The sequence below is a fragment of the Ranitomeya variabilis genome, chromosome 5, assembly GCF_051348905.1.
Source record: "Ranitomeya variabilis isolate aRanVar5 chromosome 5, aRanVar5.hap1, whole genome shotgun sequence".
Taxonomy (NCBI): Eukaryota; Metazoa; Chordata; class Amphibia; order Anura; family Dendrobatidae; genus Ranitomeya; species Ranitomeya variabilis.
Genome location: NC_135236.1, coordinates 285,704,298 through 285,726,080, shown reverse-complemented (window position 1 = coordinate 285,726,080; position 21,783 = coordinate 285,704,298). Strand labels below are relative to the sequence as shown.

General features: G+C 43.6%; 1 protein-coding gene across 8 annotated transcripts in view; it reads right to left on the bottom strand.

Annotated features, from left to right (window-relative positions):
- Nucleotides 1-21,783, bottom strand: part of NRF1 (nuclear respiratory factor 1) — a 121,401-nt gene that overhangs the window by 45,821 nt on the left and 53,797 nt on the right. For all 8 annotated transcript variants that reach the window (XM_077264421.1, XM_077264413.1, XM_077264415.1 and 5 more), the window contains 2 exons: nucleotides 16,151-16,291; nucleotides 1,028-1,186 (listed from right to left, as the gene is read on the bottom strand). In XM_077264421.1, the coding sequence (XP_077120536.1) occupies nucleotides 1,028-1,186; nucleotides 16,151-16,291 (300 nt within the window). The remainder of the gene's footprint in view (nucleotides 1-1,027; nucleotides 1,187-16,150; nucleotides 16,292-21,783) is intronic.

The window sequence follows — 21,783 nt, the reverse complement described above, 5'->3', positions numbered from 1 at the left end:
AGGACCCTTGAAAGTGACAATGCTGGACACAGTTTAAGGGTATGTGCACACGTTCAGGATTTCTTGCAGAAATTTCCTGAAGAAAACCGGAAATTTTCTGCAAGAAATCCGCATTTTTTTTTTTGCGTTTTTTTCCCGTTTTTTTTGCGTTTTTTTAACATTCTGCAAGCGTAATTAGCTTGCAGAATGCTAAAGTTTTCCAAGCGATCTGTAGCATCGCTTGGAAAACTGACTGACAAGTTGGTCACACTTGTCAAACATACTGTTTGACAAGTGTGACCAACTTGTTACTATAGATGCTGCTTTTGCAGCATCTATAGTAAAAGATAGAACGTTTAAAAATAATAAAAAAAATAAAAAAAATGCTTATACTCACCCGCAGACATCAGATCTCCTCACCGGCGTCCATTCCTATAGCTGATGTGTGCGCGCAGGGCCTTCCATGACGTCACGGTCACGTGAGCGGTCTCGACCAATCACAGGACAGTGACGTCATTCGGCAAGGTCCTTCTCCGCACACCAGCTACAGGAACCAGCCAGCGTGCAGCACAGAGGCGGGAACACTGCGCTGGACATCGAGGGTGAGTATAGGACTGTTTTTTATTTTATTTCTTATTTTTTGACCACTTATATGGTGCCCAGTGCGTGGAGGAGAGTTTCCTCTCCTCCACCCTGGGTACCAACCGCACATAATCTGCTTACTTCCCGCATGGTGTGCACAGCCCCGTGCGGGAAGTAAGCAGATCAATGGACCCCTAGGTGTGCGGAATCCCCGCAATTCCGCATTTTTAATGAACATGTTGCTTTTTTTTCCGCTATGCGATTTTTTCGCGGAAAAAAAGGCTACATTTGCACAAAAAATGCGGAATACCTTGTAAATAATAGGAGGCATATGTTAGCGTTTTTTTCGCGTTTTTATCACGTTTTTATAGCGAAAAAACGCGAAAAAAACGCTAAAAATCCTGAACGTGTGCACATGGCCTAAAGGTCCTTCCATTAGTTTGATGCCATCAACAGCAGAACTTACCCTCTGTTTTTGTTCCTCAGTGCGGACATCGCTGCGCACATTAGCCCATGGTATGTCATCCGGCCACCAGATAGGTTTACAGCTTTCCTTGCCCCAGCCTGGTTTCCCTCTTCCTGTGGAATATTTTAGCATTTCTGGGATGAATGCACGTAATTGAGCCTACATATAGAGAAAACAAAAATGAAAATGTGTATATATGTGTAATAATAATAATAATAATAATAATAAACACACTTTCTATTCTACACACAATATGCAATATATGATAGAAATGTGTAATAATTTTTTACATTTGAATCTTCTGTATAAAGTAAGATTCCCTTGCTATAATTGCTATAATAAAAATTCCATTAAAAAGGAATCTCAGTACAATCCCCCTTCATAAGCCGTTTATATGGTCGTTGCTCCCTGGATGGAAAAAAAGGCTGCTGTTTTAATTCATATGTAAATGAGGCTTAAGTGCTCTGGGAATTTCAAAGTGCTTCCCAAGCCTTTGACTCCCAGTCTCTATTCCCCTCAGCTCAACCTCCCTCCGCCTGCCGGTTCAGTGGCTTGGCTACACAGAGGAAGGAGGAAAAGAGCCAGAGGCTTGGGAAGTGCTTTCAACACACCCAGAGCACACAAGCCTCATTTACATATAGATTACAACAAGGATTTTTTTTCTGTCAAGGAGCAACACATTGCATCAGAGATGGAGAGGACATTGGAGGGACAGCTTGGAGGGGTTGGTGGTGGGAGATAACTTTGACAGGTTCCCCTTATACAGTAGTGTAATCAATGACAAGTCCCGAAGATGGGCAATCATTGTTTGATTACAGATGGTTCCTTTTAGGACCTGTGATAATCTGCACAATAAAAAGGCAATAGTCCCCATGCAAACCCTGGGAGACTTTATAGTTTACACAGGAACACCAGCTTGACTGTACTATGAACTGGTGATAAGCCCTTAAAGGGAACCTGTCACCTGAATTTGGCAGGCCTTTTTTTGGTCCGATGGGCGGTGTTTTCGGGTCTTTTATTCACCCCTTCCTTTCCCGCTGGCCGCAATATTGTCCTGAAGTTGATTCGCTTTCCTCCGTAGAACACGCCTGCGCAAGGCAATCTTGCCTTGCGCACACGCAGTATGCTTTGCCCAACTGCGGGCAAAGCCGAAAAGCATTAGCGCGCATGCGCCGGAGCACTATGTCCCGGAACACAGCAAAATACTTCGCTGTTCTATGGAGGAAAGCGAATCAACTTCAAGACAATATTGCGGCCAGCGGGAAATAAAGGGGTGAATAAAAGACCCGAAAACACCGCCCATCGGACCGAAAAAAGGGCCCGCCAAATTCAGGTGACAGGTTCCCTTTAAGTGATGCAAGGGGCAGAGGTTCACATACATACCTTTCTCTCACGGGGTTAAAAGAAAACTGATAAAAACGGTAATTAGTCTTACTGATAATTGTATTTCCAGGAATCCATCCTGACAGCACCATGGAGGACGTCCTTCTTATCCATAGTGGGACAGGAAACCACGAGAGTTTAAAAGGACCCTCCCCTTTCCACCCTTCAGTGATCTTCCAAAGTAACACATCTGGATGGATGCAAACAGAAAATTTATTTCGAACATAACAAGTTTAATACAAATGTTACTTCACATAAGTACATCATATATTTACATTAGGGAGGGAACTATCCGTGCTGTCAGGATGGATTCCTGGAAATACAATTATCGGTAAGACTAATTACCGTTTTCCAGGTCACCATCTGACAGCACCATGGAGAAGTACCAAAGGAAACTTACTGTTCTTAGGGTGGGACTACCGCTTGAAGCACCTTCCTGCCAAAAGCGAATTGAGAAGAGACTACGTCTAATTTGTAGTGTTTTGAAAATGTGCTAATATTAGACCAAGATGCCGCTCTGCAAATCTGATCCACCGAGGCCCCCCCTTTCTCTGCCCAAGATGCGGACATAGCCCTAGACGAGTGAGCTTTAAGGCCCTCTGGGGGATTCTTTCCCTGTGCCTGATAGGCTACGCTAACAGCGGATCGAATCCATCTGGCTATGGTGGACTTTGATGCTTTCTTCCCTTTATTAGGACCCCCGTAAAGGATGAAGAGATTACTATCTTGCCTCCAGGCCCTAGTCATGTCCAAGTATTTAAGTACTGTTTCCCTGACGTCTAGGTTATGGAAGAAAGACTCTTTCTGATTCCTAGGAAACTGGCAAAAAAGATGGAAGTACAACTTCTTGGTTTATATTTGAAACTGAAGCAACTTTGGGAAGAAACCCTGGGTCAAGCCTTAAAACCAGCCTATCATCGAATATTTGTAGATAAGGGTTCTGGATGGACAGGGCCTGAAGTTCCCCCAATCTTTTGGCCGATGTAATGGCTACCAAAAAAACTGTTTTAAGGGAAAGATTAGCAATGTTTATATCTTCCTTTATATCAAAGGGCTTTTTACACAATTCATTAAGGACTAGGTTAAGGTCCCAAGGTGGGACAATCTTCCTGATTAGGGGTCTCAACCTCATAATTGCTTTAGAGAACCGAGCGATCCAAGGATGGGCAGCAAGGGAAGTATCATAAAACACGCTGAGGGCTGATATCTGGACCCTTAAAGTACTTGGTTTAAGCCCTCTCTTGAATCCCTGCTGTAAGAAATCAAGAATTCTAGGTATGTTAGGGCAATCAATATCGATTGTTGTGTCTCCACAAAAGCTGCAGAATTATTTCCAGATCTTAAGATATATCGTTGAAGTCACTGGTTTCCTACTTGCTTGTAGGATAGAAATTACCCCTTCTGATAAGCCTCTTGCTCTTAGGATCTGCCGCTCAGGATCCACGCGGCTAACTGCAGATTCTCTGGGTTCTGATGAAGGACCGGACCCTGAGAAAGTAAGTCCCTCAATTCTGGAAGATGGTAAGGATTGTCCACTGCCAGCTTCCTTAGGAGAGGGAACCAGCTTCTTCCGGGCCAGAAGGGAACCACCAAAATCACTCGAGCTCTGTCCTCGCATATTTTCCTGAGGACCCTCGGCACTAAAGCCAGACGGGGAAAGGCATATAGCAGACCCCTGCTCCATGACAGAGAGGGCATCTACCCCTGCCGGGTTCTCCTGAGGGTTCAGAGAGTAAAATGCTGTTACTTTTGCATTCCTTCTGGTTGCGAATAGGTCCACCATCGGAGTTCCCCAGCGTCGACACAGGGTATCGAAAATCTTGCTGTTCAGTTCCCACTCTGTGGGTGATAATTTTTCTCTGCTCAGAAACTCCGCAATCTGGTTTCTTGAGCCTTCTAAGTGAACCGCCGAAAGAACCGATCCTTCTGCCCATGCGAAAATCTGATCTGCCAGATGTTGTAGCTTCGGATGCCTTGGACCTCCCTGATGACGAAGGAAAGCCACCGTCGTCATGTTGTCCGATAGGATCTTTAGGTGTTTGTTCTTTAACAAGATCCGGGCTGAACACAAAACCTTCCAAACCGCATGCAGCTCTCTGTGGTTTGAGGAATTGCTGCTGTCTTCCAAATTCCATTGTCCCTGGTAGTATCTTCCGAGTACCTGGCCACCCCAACCCTGCTGACTTGCGTCCGTCGTTACCGTGACTGTTGGAGTCTGGATCCAAGGGACACCCACCTGGAGGTTTTCTGACACAGTCCACCATCGTAGGGACTGTCTGACCCGATGAGATAGGAAAAACTCCTTGTCCAACGAAGACTGTCTTCTGTCCCATGATGTTAGAACCGCTCTTTGTAACTGACGGGAATGGAATTGACTCCAGCTGACACATGGGATACAGGCTGTCATGATGCCTAGGATCTTCATTGCATCTCTTATTGTCACCCGATTTCTTGCAAACTGACGAACCTTCTTTATCAGGTCGGACCGCCTTCCGTCCGGAAGAAACGATTTTCTGATCTTCGAATCCAGTATTACACCTAAAAACTGTCTTCTTGATCTTGGAGTTAGATGTGATTTTTCCAGTTCAACACCCATCCTAACTTCTGCAGTGTGGAGATCACCAACTGAAAATCGACCTTGAGTTGCCCCACAGAGTCTGCCACTAACAGGAAATCGTCCAGATAGGGTATTATAGTGATATCTCGTTTCCTGAGATAAGACACGATCTCTATGATGAATTTTGTGAAAACTCTTGGAGCCGACGCCAATCCGAATGGAAGGCAACGAAACTGATAATGGAAGATTGACCCTTCCTTTTCTACTGCAAATCTCAGGTATCTTTGATGATGTGAAAATATTGGCACGTGATAATATGCACTTTTTAAGTCCAAAGTGCACATTACCACGTCCTTTCCTAATAGGGGAATTGTGGAGCGGATGGACTCCATCTTTAACCTTTTGTACTGTAGCCATCTGTTTAGAGGCTTGAGATTTATAACACTGGTCAACAGCATTTTTGGTGCCAAAGATATTTCATCGAATTTAGGGTATTTTTGGGGTGCTGATTCTGAATATGTCATCAGTTTTGCCAGATTGGCTCAAGTTTTTGAGATTTTTGGTATCTTATTTATAGCACTTGTTGGTAAATGCGACGCATCATCTCATTAATTTCTTTGGATTAGTACTTGAACTGAGCAGTTCTCAATATAGTTTTGTGTTAATTAGTGTTCTAAAAGTTTGTTCATAGCTTGATTTTTGCACTAACTTTATGTTGTTGTCTGTTTTCCAGTGAAAAGCATGAACTCATCAAGAAGAAGTTGTCTTAACGATCCAGACTCATTCTGTTACATTTGTGGTGAATACACACTGCCAAAACATAGAAGAAACATAACAGACTTCGTAAAAAAAGTGTATTTTGCCTATTTTGGGGTTATGCTTGGGGACCAAGACAAGTTTTGGGCACCACACATAGTGTGCAAAGCATGTATCGAATTATTACGAAAATGGAGCAAAGGACAAAGAAAAAGCTTCAAATTTGGTGTTCCAATGGTGTGGAGAGAGCCAAAAAATCATCATGATGACTGTTATTTATGGTAAACACAGGTACAGGCACATCTTCACAATGAGGGACAGGCCTTCTTGCAGATTCCATGTTACTCCCATTTTCGTTTCTTATGCTTATTGAATCCTTGCACTTGCACTGCACAGAAATAACAGTCATCATGATGATTTTTTGGCTCTCTCCACACCATTGGAACACCAAATTGGAAGCTTTTTCTTTGTCCTTTGGTCCATTTTCGTAATAATTCGATACATGCTTTGCACACTATGTGTGGTGCCCAAAACTTGTCTTGGTCCCCAAGCATAACCCCAAAATAGGCAAAATACACTTTTTTTTACGAAGTCTGTTATGTTTCTTCTATGTTTTGGCAGTGTGTATTCACCACAAATGTAACAGAATGAGTCTGGATCGTTAAGACAACTTCTTCTTGATGAGTTCATGCTTTTCACTGGAAAACAGACAACAACATAAAGTTAGTGCAAAAATCAAGCTATGAACAAACTTTTAGAACACTAATTAACACAAAACTATATTGAGAACTGCTCAGTTCAAGTACTAATCCAAAGAAATTAATGAGATGATGCGTCGCATTTACCAACAAGTGCTATAAATAAGATACCAAAAATCTCAAAAACTTGAGCCAATCTGGCAAAACTGATAGCATATTCAGAATCAGCACCCCAAAAATACCCCAAATTCATTAAAATATTTTGGACACCAGAAAAAAATTTTTTTTTTGTTGACCTGTGTAATGGTTCGGGATTCTCCTGAAGGTTTCTTTATAGAAAAGAGACCCGAGTAGTGACCTGTTCCTATTTGGTGAGGAGGGACAGGAGATATCGCCTCCATCCGGAGGAGATCCTGAATGTCCGACCACATTGGAGAGGCTGAAGAGAGACGGGCGTTGGAAACGAAATATCTTTCTGGGGGAAGGGAGTCGAACTCTATCCTGTACCCCTGAGATATAACCTGAAGGACCCACGGACTTGTGGTAATTTTCTCCCACTCCCCCAGGTAATTCAGCAACCGTCCCCCTATCCTGGTGGCGTCATTTCCTCCGGAACTCTGACCTAGGGTTTGAGGGACCTGGATCTCTATTTCGGTTCCTATTTTCTCCCCCTTTCTGGTAGCTCCATCTCCCTTGTTTTCCCTTACCCCTATAGTCCGATCTCTGACCGTAATAGGGCCTACGAAAGGGCTGGAATTTTTTCTTTTTTTCTTCTGGAAACCCCTTCTTTTCATCAGAAACCTTTTCCAGAATGTCATCTAATATGGGCCCAAAGACTCTGCCTCCTGAAAAGGGAATGGAACATAATTTGTTCTTTGAGTGGACATCCCTTGACCAGCTCTTTAACCATATAGCCCTTCGGGATGCATTTGATAATGATTGGCCTCTAGCTGTGAACCTGACAGATTCTGCAGTAGCATCTGCCAGAAACCCCGTTGCTAGTTTTAGTAAAGGGATAGCATTTACAATAGACTCCCTAGAGGCTTTGGCCGACAACTGATCCTTTAAGTCGTCAACCCATAGATGCATTGCTCTCACCACAGATGTTGCCGCTATATTTGTGCGGATCACTGCGGCCGAGCTCTCCCAAGCTCTCTTTAGGAGACCATCTGCCTTCCTGTCCATAGGCTCCTTCAAGTTCGAGGAGTCTTCAAATGGTATGGCAGTACTCTTAGACACCTTCACTAGTGGGATGTCGATTTTCGGTATATCTTCCCAATCTTTGACCTCTTCATGGTCAAAAGGAAGACGTAGCCTAAAGTCTCTCGGAATGGATATCCTCTTCTCTGCCTCTTCCCACTCTTCTAAAATCATTGAGCGAATATGGGCATTAACCGGGAAGACCTTTGATGTTTGTGAAAGCAAGCCCTCCGAACATCTCATCCTGGATAGACCGAGTGGTTGAAGGCTCCTCAACCTGCATAGTCTGTCTCACCGCACCCAGAAGCTCATCGATATCATTAGAAGAGAACAAGTACTTTTTCCCCTTATGAGGAGGGTCTCTGCACACTTCCTCTTCCTCCATATCAGACTCGAAGGAACTGTCTTCAGAAGACAGATCCGACTCCCTCTGCCTTTTCCTGGACCTGGGAGGATCCTGGAAATCAGACTGGATCGACTGGGGAGCAGATAAGTTAGATATTGAAGCCTGCACTTCTTCTCTAACCATGGCTCTCTTTCTTGTTAGTAGGGAGGCCTGCTCCTCCCCTACAATACGAGCAGTGCAGGACTCGCAGAGAGGCTTCTGCCATGAGACGGTAAGTTTTGCGGCACATATAGGGCACCTCTTAGTCCTGCCAGCCTTCCTATCTCCAGATGAGGGACGCCCCTAGAACAAATAAAAAGACCGCTGATGGTACCTTCAATAGGGGCTGTAGGGGGCACACCCCAAAGCGGGAACTCACATGTGCCTGGGTAACCACCTCCGTGCTGACTGCAGCTACAGGGTTCGAATCCTCCATAATAACTCTGCCGCTGCCGCTGTCTACTGCACACTACCTCGCACCTACCTTTTTATCCATTGCTTTCTTGTCCCGGAACTCCTAACGCAGGAGCGAAGAGGATGACCGCCCACTGCTCCCTGCCGCGAACCGGAAGTGACGCACAGCCGCGGCGAACCGGAAGTTACTTGCCGCCATGCTCCAGCGTCCCGGTCAGCGTCCCGAGATGCCTGCGTACCACCTGGCTCCGAAATCACTTGCGAAGGGTGCGCCCTTGCAGGAGCGATATACAGGTACATTCACTGAAGGGTGGAAAGGGGAGGGTCCTTTTAAACTCTCGTGGTTTCCTGTCCCACTATGGATAAGAAGGACGTCCTCCATGGTGCTGTCAGGTGGTGACCTGGAAATCACCTTTTTCTGCCAATAATGAACTGCAATGTAATCTTAAGCTATTTCCCACATTTAACAAGTAAATTATGAAAGATCCCGTTTACTAAAAACTGGAAATATTAGGAGCAAAATTCTGGCCATAATGAAATTACCGTAATTGGGTTGCTTGTTGCAGATCAAATATTAACACTAATGAACACCTTACTACTGATACCGTAGAATTTGAGTGCAGAAATAATTACTAGCCCTGTCTAGTTGAGAAGTGCAACCTACTTGTTAGGTGCAACCTCTAGAGACATGATCAACAGGAAAAGCAATAAAACTAAAGCTCAACTGTAAAAGAAAATTTTTTTTCTAATTAAGCAAAGGGCAGAAAAGCAAAGTGCTACAATCCACACAGGAAAACGGAGCAAACAACATCTTATTCGCTGTATATAGAATCGTTTCGGAGCCGAAATGCTTCCTTATAGCATGTGACTACAGCCCATAAATATAAAAATTCTCCCAAGGTAACTAATGCAAGGTGCATGCAGAAGCTGCAGTCGATTTACACTTTACATCTGAACTCAAAAATACTTTATGCTGTGTCATTGGAAGTTTTGGTTTTGCTAACATAAGCATCACGCCTTTTACATTTTTCAATAATACATGTCAGCTACATGCCAACCTAAGACGTTATTCACACCTCCATGTTTCAAAGGACAGCAACAGGGATGGTATCAGTTATGCGGTCGTTGGAAATGCAATCCATTCACTAGAATGGGTAATTTTGATACACACATTCTCCGATTTATCACCCAGCAAATGGAAAAAAAAAATAAAAAAAACAGTAATGTGTCCAATAATGATGAGCCCAAGTGCTCGTTATTCGGGTTTGACTAGGGCGCTCGGGTATGCACCAAATATCACGGGTGCTCAAGTGACATGTTAGAGTTCCTGCGCAAGCATGTCTTGCGGCTGCTAGATAGCCACAAAACATGCGGCCGCGGGGACTCTTACATGTCACTCGATCACCCGTGATACTCGGTGAATACCCGAGGCCCTAGTCAAAGCCAAGTAATGAGCTCTTGGGCTCATCACTAGTGTCCATGTGTTATCAGTTTGTACAGTGTCAGTACAACAAAACCAACAGCAGAAAAAAATAAATAAATAATTGCACTACAGACTGCTAGGGTATAGAACCATTACGGTCATCACTGGGATCAGATTCAACAAAGAAAAAGTAGACAAGGCAATGCATCCAAATAAGTGAAGGCACTATGCAGGAGCCATATTTAGAAATGATCCTAACCTTGGATTTAAGTCCAAGATGATGCAGAAGTGCGACGGTGACGCAGATGGAGCTCGGCTCACCCAGGGTAAGCCAACGGCCAGAAGATCATTAAATAATAAAATTGTGAGGCAATGAACGGAGTTTCAGCAATATGCGGCTGGCCACACTGCCTGATGCTACGCTTAGAGAAAGTTTGATTTTGAAAATTTTTTGGGGATATGACTTATCCAAAAAAAAACAAAAAACTATCAAATAACCTAATTCATGAGACCAAAGTCATAATAGGTTACACTGATTCACTAGTAAAAAAATTAAAAAATTAATCTTGAGGATATGGAGAAGCACCTATATAATGAGCTATTAATAACTGGATTATTTTCTCATTTTCAGCACTCAAAACAGTTAACCCAACTTATGGGTATATTTTTCATACTTCGTATTTGTGTGTAAGAATCAATATGCTAGCTGTACGAGAAGTGGATTTACTGGCCCATAACACCATCACAGCTGTCTCCCTTAAGACTATCATGGAAAATACAGCAATTAAGGTTATGTCACTTGAAGCCCTAGACCGGGCTAGTGAGCAACACACCTGAGCTCTCTTCCCCTTGTCCCACTTAATCACTTCTCCTAATGAAAGGCTACTGGCACTTCCAAAGTTGCTGAACAATCCCGTAGGAAATGATGCACAACCTCACCTCATTTAATTCTGGATTACCTGCGTGAATGTAAATATTACTGACCCCAATTAATGCCACAATTACTCCATGATCAACTTTAAAACAAATAAAAATATTGGGGTCTGAAAATGCTTTTATTATTGGTGTGGTGTGACAAGTGTTAAAAAGGTTGTCCACTACTCGGACAACACCTTCTGAATCCCTAGGTTTACCTCCAGTAAAATAATAACACACTTCTCTCCAGTGCGGGTGCAGTTCCAGCAGTGCCGGCACTGGCTTTACTGGGGATTGCTATGTTACATGACTCCTCCAGCAAATCAGTGCTGGCTTCACTCTCCTATCGACGTAATTGGCATCCAGAGAACGTGAAAATTACAGCTGCTCTCTCACTTCCTCAGATTCTTCATTTGTCTGAAGAAGGGAGTGTGAAGTCAACACCGATTGGTTGCAGGGATCAAGTGACAATGTCCTGTGATCCCAGGGAAAGCCAGTACCGATACTGCGTCGGCACTGGAGCAGAGTCTAAGTGTTATTATTCTACTGGGGGAACATAGATTCAAAAAGCGTTGTCCGAGTAGTGGATAAATCCATTAATATATTTATAAGAAACATTGTGAAGACGAAACTAGTTTTCATCTATAAAAAAAAAAAAAAAATACAGAATTTCCAAATCCACTCGATCTTAAAAGGGATTGTAAATTATGCCCCATCGATAGGATAGGTGATAACTAGTGATGAGCGTAAGTGCTGGTATAAGGTGTTATCCGGGCATGCTCATGTGCTAACAGAGTGACTTCGGCGTGCTTGAAAAATACGTTAGAATCCCTGCATGTCTCGAGGCTGTTCAACAGCTGCAACACATGCGGGGAATGCCTAACAAACAGGAAATTCCTGCATGTGTGGCTGTCGCGAGACATGCAGCAGCGGGGACTCGAACACGCCGAAGGGTCTCGGTTAGCATCGACGCATGCTAAGATATCACTAGTGATGAGCGAACGTGCGCTGATAAGGTGTTAACTCAATGCGTACAGGGGTCCGGACATAGAGCACAAGGTAATTTTTTTCTAGCAAACTCCTGGACAATGAATAGAGTAAAGGTTGGCATGTTTGACCTTCAATCCATTCTCTCTGCAGAGCCCCATTCTCAGAATCAATATGTTGCAGCGATCAGTAATTTCAAATGCACTGGAGTACCAAGAAGCTGCCTCTAAACTGTTACTCCAGCTTCTAACATAGTTTACATCTGGCTGGAGTAGCCGTCCCCCAAGATCTGATATCAATGACCTAGCCAATGGATAGGTCATCAAAATGGTAGTCCTGAACAATATAGTTAAAATGTTCTGTTATTTAAAATGGTATTTCGGTTGCACTGAATTCCACCTATGGAGGGGAGTGTTGCCAGTGACGTCACATCTACTTATAAACTGCAAAGCCACAAGCAGCTTTTGGGGGCATTATACAGCTTTTCTATTTTACTGAATAGGACACGAACAAAATATCTGGTGATTGCACGTGAAACCTGGCAAGTATCAAAAGGAATACCCCTTTGAGAGTGAATAATATTTGTTATGTGAATGACTTAACAAGGGATACCAGACAAGAATGGTGGAAACTCCAGTAGTTCATATAGCAGAACAGTGGGCACTACTACCCAATTTATCAACTGGAGCTCCAATCACTGGGATTTGGTAGTTTTGTATTTTGAAGGTGATCTTCATACAAAAATACTCCAGCTATGCATTCCACAGAGAATATACGCCATTCACCACATGAGTGCATTAGAATCCATGAAGATATTTAACCTATCTACTATATAATTGTCTAAGGGGTACTTCCGTCTGTCTGTCTGTCCTGGAAATCCCACGTCGCTGATTGGTCTCGCCAGCTGCCTGTCCTGACTGCTGCAACCAATCAGCGACAGGCACAGTCCGATTAGTCCCTTCCTACTTCAGTCCAGTCAGTGTCCGGCGCCCGCTCCATACACTCCCCCCCCCCCCCCCCCTCAGTCAGCGCTCACAGAGGGTTAATGGCAGCGTTACCGGACCGCGTTATGCCGCGGGTAACGCACTCCGTTAACGCTGCTATTAGCCCTGTGTGTCCCCAACTTTTTACTATTGATGCTGCCTATGCGGCATCAATAGTAAAAAGATGTAATGTTAAAAATAATAAAAAAACAAAAAACCTGCTATTCTCACCTTCCGTCATCCGCCGAGGCGCGCGCAGCTGCCGCCAGCTTCCGTTCCCAGAGATGCATTGCGAAATTACCCAGAAGACTTAGCGGTCTCGCGGTCGGCACAGCTTCGCTGGATCCCGGCGGGTGAGTATATAACTATTTTTTATTTTAAATATTTTATTTTTTTTAACAGGGATATGGTGCCCACACTGCTATATACTACGTGGGCTGTGTTATATACTACGTGGGCTGTGCAATATATTACGTGGCTAGTGTTATATACTGCGTGGGCTGTGCAATATATTACGTGGCCAGTGTTATATACTGTTTGGGCTGTGCTATATATTACGTGGTCAGTGTTATATACTGTTTGGGCTGTGCTATATATTATGTGGCCAGTGTCATATACTGTTTGGCCTGTGTTATATACTGCGTGGCTTTTATATACTGCGTGGGCTGTATTATATAGTATGTGGGCTGTGTTATATACTGCGTGGGCTGTGTTATATACTGCGTGGCCACAGTTATATACTGCGTGGTCTGTATTAACGCATCGGGTATTCTACAATATGTATGTATGTATGTATGTATGTATATAGCAGCCACATAGTATATAGGACAGGCCACGTAGTATTTGTCTGCTATATACTACATGGCCTGTGCTATATACTATGTGGCTGCTATACACATACATACATATATATTCTAGAATACCCGATGAATTAGAACGTTAGAATCGGGCCACCATCTAGTGGATTAAATAAATATCTTAATGAATTTTTAATATGTGGCAAGAGCCCCATATTTATTATATTTTTAATTTAAAGTGAACCTGTCAGCAGGATTGTGCTACTGCACATTCTCCCCCTGCCATTTTGATGGGAGGTAATTTTTTTTTTTTTTTTAATTACCCAGCAATACTGTAGGCATAATGCTTTACATGCTAGTGCGCAGGCGCCAGCATTTTGCACAATGCAAGTCTATTTTTCTAAACACATCAAAGTATTTGCAGTATGTAAAATAGCCAATACTGGTGAATATCTACGCAAAGCACTACAAATCCCCACCCCGAACTGAAAACGACAAATACAGATTAAAGAACAGCCACAAAAAGATTGCATCAACCCAGGTATCATTTTAATCAGTATCACAGCTCCTACCTGACAGTGTCTGTAGTTTAAAGCAAACCTGTCAGCAGGATTTTGCTCAGTAAAGAGGTTGCCCACTACTTTTACATTGATGGCTTATCCTTAGGATAAGTCATCAGTGTCTGATCAGCCAGGGTCCGACATCCGGCACCCCCGCTGATCTGCTGTTATTGGGGTCAGCAGCTGCCTGCCAGAAATACTCACTTGCCGAACTGCTCCATCTACTTGTAGTGGCCGGGGTTTGGAACTGCACATCCTCCTCCTATTCAAATCCATAGGTGGTGGATTTGGAATACCTCATGGCATCCTTTACAAATAGAAGGAGCAGCTCAGCAAGCGAGTACTTCCGGGAGGCGGCCGCCACTGATAGAAGCTGATTGGAGGGGGTGCTGGATGTCGGACCTTGGCAGATCAGACCTTGACGACCTACCCTAAGGATAGCCCATCAATGTAAAAAAGACAATGGACAGCCTCTTTAAGAATAGTGGAAATCCTCTGAGACCCCTGAAATCACATTACCAGCAGCAAAGACTTCAAGGTCCAGTTCTCATCTAAAATGCCATTTATAAAATGGAAAATGATAACCACAAGTCTCTAGACAACAATAAGTTAAGAGTACGGTTATTGTCATTTCTTTAAAAAATGATCCTAATGAAAGTCTAAAGTGCGAGAGTATATTGGTAATAATGCCGGTTTGAACTTTATGACTCAGGCTAAGTTCACACGTTGCAGAATTACCGTGGAAATTTCCGCGGCAATTCTGCGCCTTCTGCCGCGGGTATATCGCATGCAGAATTTGCATGCATATTCCCGCAGAAAACTAGCGTTTTGCAAGCATAATTAGCTTGCAGAATGCTAGAGTTTTCCAAGCGATCTGCAGCATCGCTTGGAAAACTGACTGACAGGTTGGTCACACTTGTCAAACATAGTGTTTGACAAGTGTGACCAACTTTTTACTATAGATGCTGCCTATGCCGCATCTATAGTAAAAGGTAGAATGTTTAAAAATAATTTAAAAAAATAAAAAACATGGTTATACTCACCTGCAGACCTCAGCGGCGTCCGTTCCTATAGCTGTTGTGCGGTGAAGGGCCTGAGATGACGTCACGGCTTGTGATTGGTCGCGTGAGTCACATGAGCGGTCACGCGACCAATCACAAGACAGTGACGTCATCACAGGTCCTGAACCACACCATCTATAGGAACCGAAGCGGCAGCGTGCAGCGGAGAGACCGGAAGACTGCGGGGGGACATTGAAGGTGAGTATATCGCTATTTTTTATTTTAATTCTTTTATTTTTTACCAATTATATGGTGCCCAGTCCGTGGAGGAGAGTCTCCTCTCCTCCACCCTGGGTACCAACCGCACATGATCTGCTTGCTTCCCGCATGGTGTGCACAGCCCCGTGCGGGAAGTAAGCAGATCCATGCACTCCTATGGGTGCAGAATCGCCGCGATTCCGCAATTTTAATGAACATGCTGCGTTTTTTTCTGGAATGTGATTCCGCTCAGGAAAAAAATGCAGCATGTGCACAAAAAATGCGGAATGCATTCTATTACATAGGATGCTTAATGTTAGCGTTTTTTTTGCGGTTTTATAGCGTTTTTATAGCGAAAAACCGCGAAAAATATGCTACGTGTGCACACAGCCTCAAGATTAAAAAAGCACAAAAAAAAAGCCCTGCTTAGGTGAATACACAAACATGCAGAAACTAGGACCTAGAAATACAGAAGACCTTTGCATTCGTAGCACTAGATTGAGGCAATTGAAGAAAACAACATGCTTCATGATGAGCAGCTTTTACTTTGAGATGCTTGTATCTGCCATGTAGTTACCTCCCATGGTAGTCTACGCAGTTACGCCATTGTAGATGTGGTACCGTACTTAGGTAAAAATTTTATGGTCATAATTAGGTACACAATGCAGTTTACTAATTTACTCCCAAGTTTAAGGCTGTTTTTTTTTTTTTTTATTGCCGTTCTTGAAAACGTGGCATTGGTAAAATGTGCCATGTGAGAAGCGAAGAGGGCGGCTCTTTAGGTGTGCTGGCAGACTGCGGCTCACCTGTGTCATCTTGTCCACAGACACTGGAATGCCATCTATTGTCAGAGGGGGCAGATCGGAGTTGATGTCTTGTTGGACAGGTGCATGCTCTGCCAATGCAGTCTCCAAGTCCTCCAGGATCATACTCTTAAACTTGCGTACCTAGGGGAGAAAGTGGGAGGTAAACAGATAAGAGTGCAGCTCTCAGCCTCCGAGTGCTTAGTAACATGACAGCCCCAGGGCTCAAAGGCAACTCTGGCAGCACAGCAGATGGCTAAAAATACATGGTCCTCTGTGCCTCTGCTGGCTGAACGCAGAGGAAACAATGATGAAATCTTAAGTAATATGCTTTAAGTAGTGAATACTGAAGGAACATGAAATAATCATAATTCAGCAGGAAAGAATCTACCAGAAAAAATAAGACTGTGAAAAGGAACTGGAGATTTGGCCGTGCCAGCAATCTCTCTACTTGACAAGAAGAGTAGAAATTTGTCCGTCATCACTAGTCTCTGCTAAGCAAGAAGCACAGCAAAACATTTTTAGCTCAAAATATTAAAAGGGTTTATAACAGGAGAAACAAGAGTCAAAAAATAGCCAATAAATTACAAAAAAACATTATTTATTGAAAAATCTGTCACTAACTTCCACATAAAATTTCTGTTGTCACAAAGGAATTTACAGTATATGGTTTACAATAAAATTGTGACTACAGGAGTCCAGGTTGGGACATATGTAATTGCCACAAAATCAAGAGATTTCTGCAAATGGATAGCATATATGTCAATTGCTACCAAATGAGTGCACATATCTCAGATATATAGTGACTAACAATAGTGCTATTAGGTTGGTGATAATTTAATCACTATACATCTTTGTAAGTTCATGCAAGATAAAAAGTGATTAAATAAAGGGAATAGTTACCCATATGTGCAAGAGTCCGGTCTGGATCCTGGTCACCTTACCCCAATGCGCGTTTCGCACGTAATTGTTAGCGCTTCCTCAGGGGGGCATAAATATTAAAAGGGGCTGTCCCACAGACATTTATCTACTGAGCTAGGATGCTTCATTGCTGGGGGCGCGCTACAGATTACTAGAATGGGGTCCGAGCCTCATTACTCCTCCACTTACTAAACTTTAAATAGAGCAGCGATCAAGCAAAGTGCTTGCTCCCCCCCCCATTCAGACTCTGGAAAATATCTAATGATCACAAGTATCCCCCCCCCCAGGGATCAGACATTTATCATTCCTGTGGTTACTTGATAACTGAGGGTTTTGAGAAAACCCATACAATATTTGAAATTCTAAGGAATCTCTAAACAATACCTTTCTCGCTCTCTATGATTAGATAGATAGAAGAATTGGAGCAGCACAAAATGCAAAAGAAAGAAAAGGAAAAGAATCGGGTGCAAAGCCCCCCCAGGCATAAACTAAACCTCAATTCTAGGAATCCAAAAAATGGAGGCAGCACACCATTCTCAGTGCAAACAGCAGTAGCTACTATAAGCCCATCTCAGCAATGTTTCAGTTCATAAAGATGTGACCCCATTCTAGTGACCCTTTTTCAAGCAGTGAGTGAATACATGTGACAAGTATATAAAGGGAGTACATAATTACAATACTTAACAATAATAGCTTGAAAAAGGTTCACATTTTTATGAACCAAAACTTTGCTGAGATGGGCTAATAAAAGTAGCTCCTGCTTTTTTCACTGAGAATGGTGTGCTGCCTCCATATTTTATTTATATATATATATATATATATATATATATATATATATATATATATATATATATATATATATATATATATATATACACACACACATATACATTTTATATATAAAATGTATGTATGTGTGTGTATATATGTGTGTATGTGTATCTATCTATATCTATATATATATATATATATATATATATATATATATATATATATATATATATATATATATATATATATATATATATATATATATATATATACACACACACAGATACATACATATACACGAGAAAACTATGTTGAAGGACAGGAATTATGAGTCTGAAAAAGCCCCTGTGGTCAGTGTAAAAATTGCAAGATTTCCCCCAAAAAATTATTAAAGGGAATCTGTCACCTTTTTCGTATATAAGCTGCGGCCACTGCCATCAGGGGCTTATCTACAGCATTCAGTAATGTAAGCCCCCCGAGGTAACCTGAAAGATAAGAAAAACAAGTTATATTATACTCACCTGGGGAGCGGTCCGGTCCGATGGGCATCGCGGTCCGGGTCCGGCGCCTCCTATCTTCATGCATCCTTGATTCTTGCCACAGCTACCTGCGCAGGCGTACTTTATCTGCCTTGTTGAGGGCAGAGTAAAGTACTGCAGTGTGCAGGCACTGGGCTTCTCGGACCTTTCCCAGCGCAAGCACACTGCAGTACTTTACTGTGCCCTCAACAGGGCAGATAAAGTACGCCTGCGCAGGAGCCGCAACAGGAAGCAAGGAAGAGGACGTCATTGCATGAAGAAGGGAGGTGCCAGACTCGGACCGCGACGCCCATCGGACCAGACCACCCCCCCCGAGGTGAGTATAATATAACTTGTTTTTCTCATCTTTCAGGTTACATCGGGGGCTTATCTACATCATTACAGAATGCTGTAGATAAGTCCCTGATGGCGGTGGCCGAAGCTTATATATGAAAAAAGTAGGTGACAGATTCCCTTTAATATAGGTTATACTCCAAGACATACAGTGAAGGAAATAATTATTTGATCCCTTGCTGATTTTGTAAGTTTGCCCACTGACAAAAGACATGAACAGTCTAGAATTTTAAGGGTAGGTTAATTTTAACATTGAAAGATAGAATATCAAAAATAAAATCCAGAAAATCACATTGCATAAATTATACAAATGTATTTGCATTTTGCAGTGAAAAATAGGGATTTGTGTACTCACCGTAAAATTCTTTTCTCTGAGCCAATTGCTGCCACTAGGAGGCTGACACTAAGTTGAAACAAAAAGTTAGCTCCTCCTCTGCAGTATACACCCTTTTACTGGCTCCCAGAGAACCAGTTCAGTGCAAAAGCCGTAGGAGATCATTAACATCATATCAGAGTACAACACATCAAGTTAAAGAAAAACAAGCGCAAGCCAAAAGATTAACAGGGTGGGTGCTGTGCCCCCCAATGATTGGCTCGGAGAAAAGGATTTTACGATGAGTACACAAAAATCCCTATTTCTCCTTCGCCTCATTGGGGGACACATCACAGATCGAACCCCATGCACCAACTCACTAAAGTTGCGCTACCTCCGCTTGCAGAATACGTCTGCGAGGGGCCACATGTGCAGAAGTCTGAGAGCGTAGGCTGTATCAAGTTGCAGTCCTGCAAACCTGTTCAGCCGACACCTGATACTGACTGGCACAAAAAGAACGTTCACCGACCGAGTAGTGTGCCTTAATCCCCAATGGGATAGGCTCGTCTCTGACGCAGTAGGACTTCTGAAAAGCCAAGTGAATCCATTTGGTATTGTGGTCCTGAAGCGTCTAAACCCTGCCCGAGACCCTCAGGAAGCAAAAATAGGGCGTCCAACTTCGGGACGGACCTTCTGAGAGCCCTTACTATGTCCAGGGTGTGAAGAGCGCATTCCACCCGATGTACCGATGCTGGACAAAAAAAAAAAAAAAAAAAGAGAAGGACAAAGACAGGAAAGGAACTCAACCAGACAGAGTGGCTAGCTCTGAGACTTGTCTAATAGCACTGCGACAAGAAAACAACAACTTCAGAAACATCCTGCAACGATTCAAAAGGCGTCTGCTAAAGAGCACACGGGACCAATACAAGGTCCCAGGCCTCTAACGACATACTATAGGGGAATACCACATGGGCAACTCCCTGAAAGAAAATGCTTACAGAATGGAAGTAATTCTGCGCTGGAATAAAACGAGAGAGAGCGAGCGAGAGAGAAAGTTGAGCGCCAAACCTGATTCCAGACCAGTCTGGAGAAATTCCCAAAATGGAACACAAGACACGTGGACGTCTGCGGTGCCTGCACATTGTGAAAAAGGTTATCAGGTGTGCTGATAGATGGTAGCTGATGCAGGCTTCCCAACGCTATCATGGTGGGAAACCCCCTGATGAGAGAAACCCAGCTTGAGATCGCTCGTAGGCTTCAAAGGCCAAGCCTTTAAACACAGGGCCTCTGAATTCTCATGACAAAACAGACGTTGGCAGGACATCGGCGACTATCTGCACCTAATCTGCTTATCATGCTCAGTGTGGACAAACCTGGGTGACAATAATTACTGGAGTCCCCTCCGCTTGGATCTTCCTGATGACCCTCGGAAGTTAAAAAAAAAACAAAAAACAAAACACAGGGAAAAAACACGTACGGAAGACGAAACTGAAGCCACGGAGAGACCCGTGCATGCACCTTGATGGTCTAGGGATCCGAGCTCTGAGGTGGAGTACCTTGGCGTTCAATCTTGAAGCCATCAGATCCATGTTCGGAGTCCTTAAACAAATACACATCTGTCAAAGACCTCCCACTGTCCCAAGGCGAGACTGACAGCTAGGAAAAACTGCCGCCCATTTTTTTTTTTCTCTTTTACGCCTGGGATATGGACTGCTGAAAATATTGAGTGGTTCCTCTCTGCCCATCGGAGAATATGGGCTACCTAGTGCATGGCCACCCTGCTGCGGGTACACCCTTTAATAATTGATACATGCGACAGCCATGGCTTTGTGTGATTAAATTCGGTTGGGGTGACCCGCCAGGTGATAATGGAACTGCTGCAGGGCTATCCTGATTGCTCAGATTTCCCGGACATTAATTAAGGCTCGACTCCCGAGTTGACCAGCGCCCCTGAGCCTTGAGGTGACGAAGACTACCGATTCCAGTCTCCCTGGCTGGGGATTAGTCACCACTAGCCATTAAACCAGGAGAAAGGATTTTCCCTGGAAGAAAGAAGACCTCAATATCCACCACCTGAGAGGTTGCCTGACCCACCAGGGCAAGCGGCACCGGTGATCGAGGGGGAACAGGCTTATGATGCGTGGGACGGAGATGCAGCTGAACTAAAAGAGACCACTTCTATTGCTGCCTCCATTTTTCCCCAGTGCCCTCATGGCAAACTGGATAAAATGACGAGATGAGTGGCTAAGTGCACAGGCTCCTTGTTGAAGGGCTCGGACCTTGTCTTGAGGGAGAATCACTAACCCTTGGAGGTATCCAGGGTCATTCCTAAAAAGGGTATCCACTGGGCTAGAACGAGGGAATACTTGTATACGTTTATCGACGAGCTCAGGTGAAGAAGTGTATCGGCAGTGATGCAAAGGCACTTCGCGCAATCCAGGAAGGACGGACCCCTGATTAGAAGGTCATCTGAGTAGGGCAGAACGATCACGCCCCGAGAGTGCAAGATTTTGAGAGCACTGTGTGAACTGAAAATGCTGTTCGGGAATTGCAAAGAACAGGAATGTCTAGAGAGGGGAAAATCGGAATATGGAGGAAAGCATCCCTTGTCAATGGATGCTAGAAACGCCCCTCTTTCAATTGAGGAGTTTGCATGATCCTTGGTGGGATCCAGCGATGCAAGGCTGTAGTGCTAACCACTGAACTAACGTGCTGCATTAGAGATGGAGGAATCATCCAAGTCAGGCTGGCGAAGACCC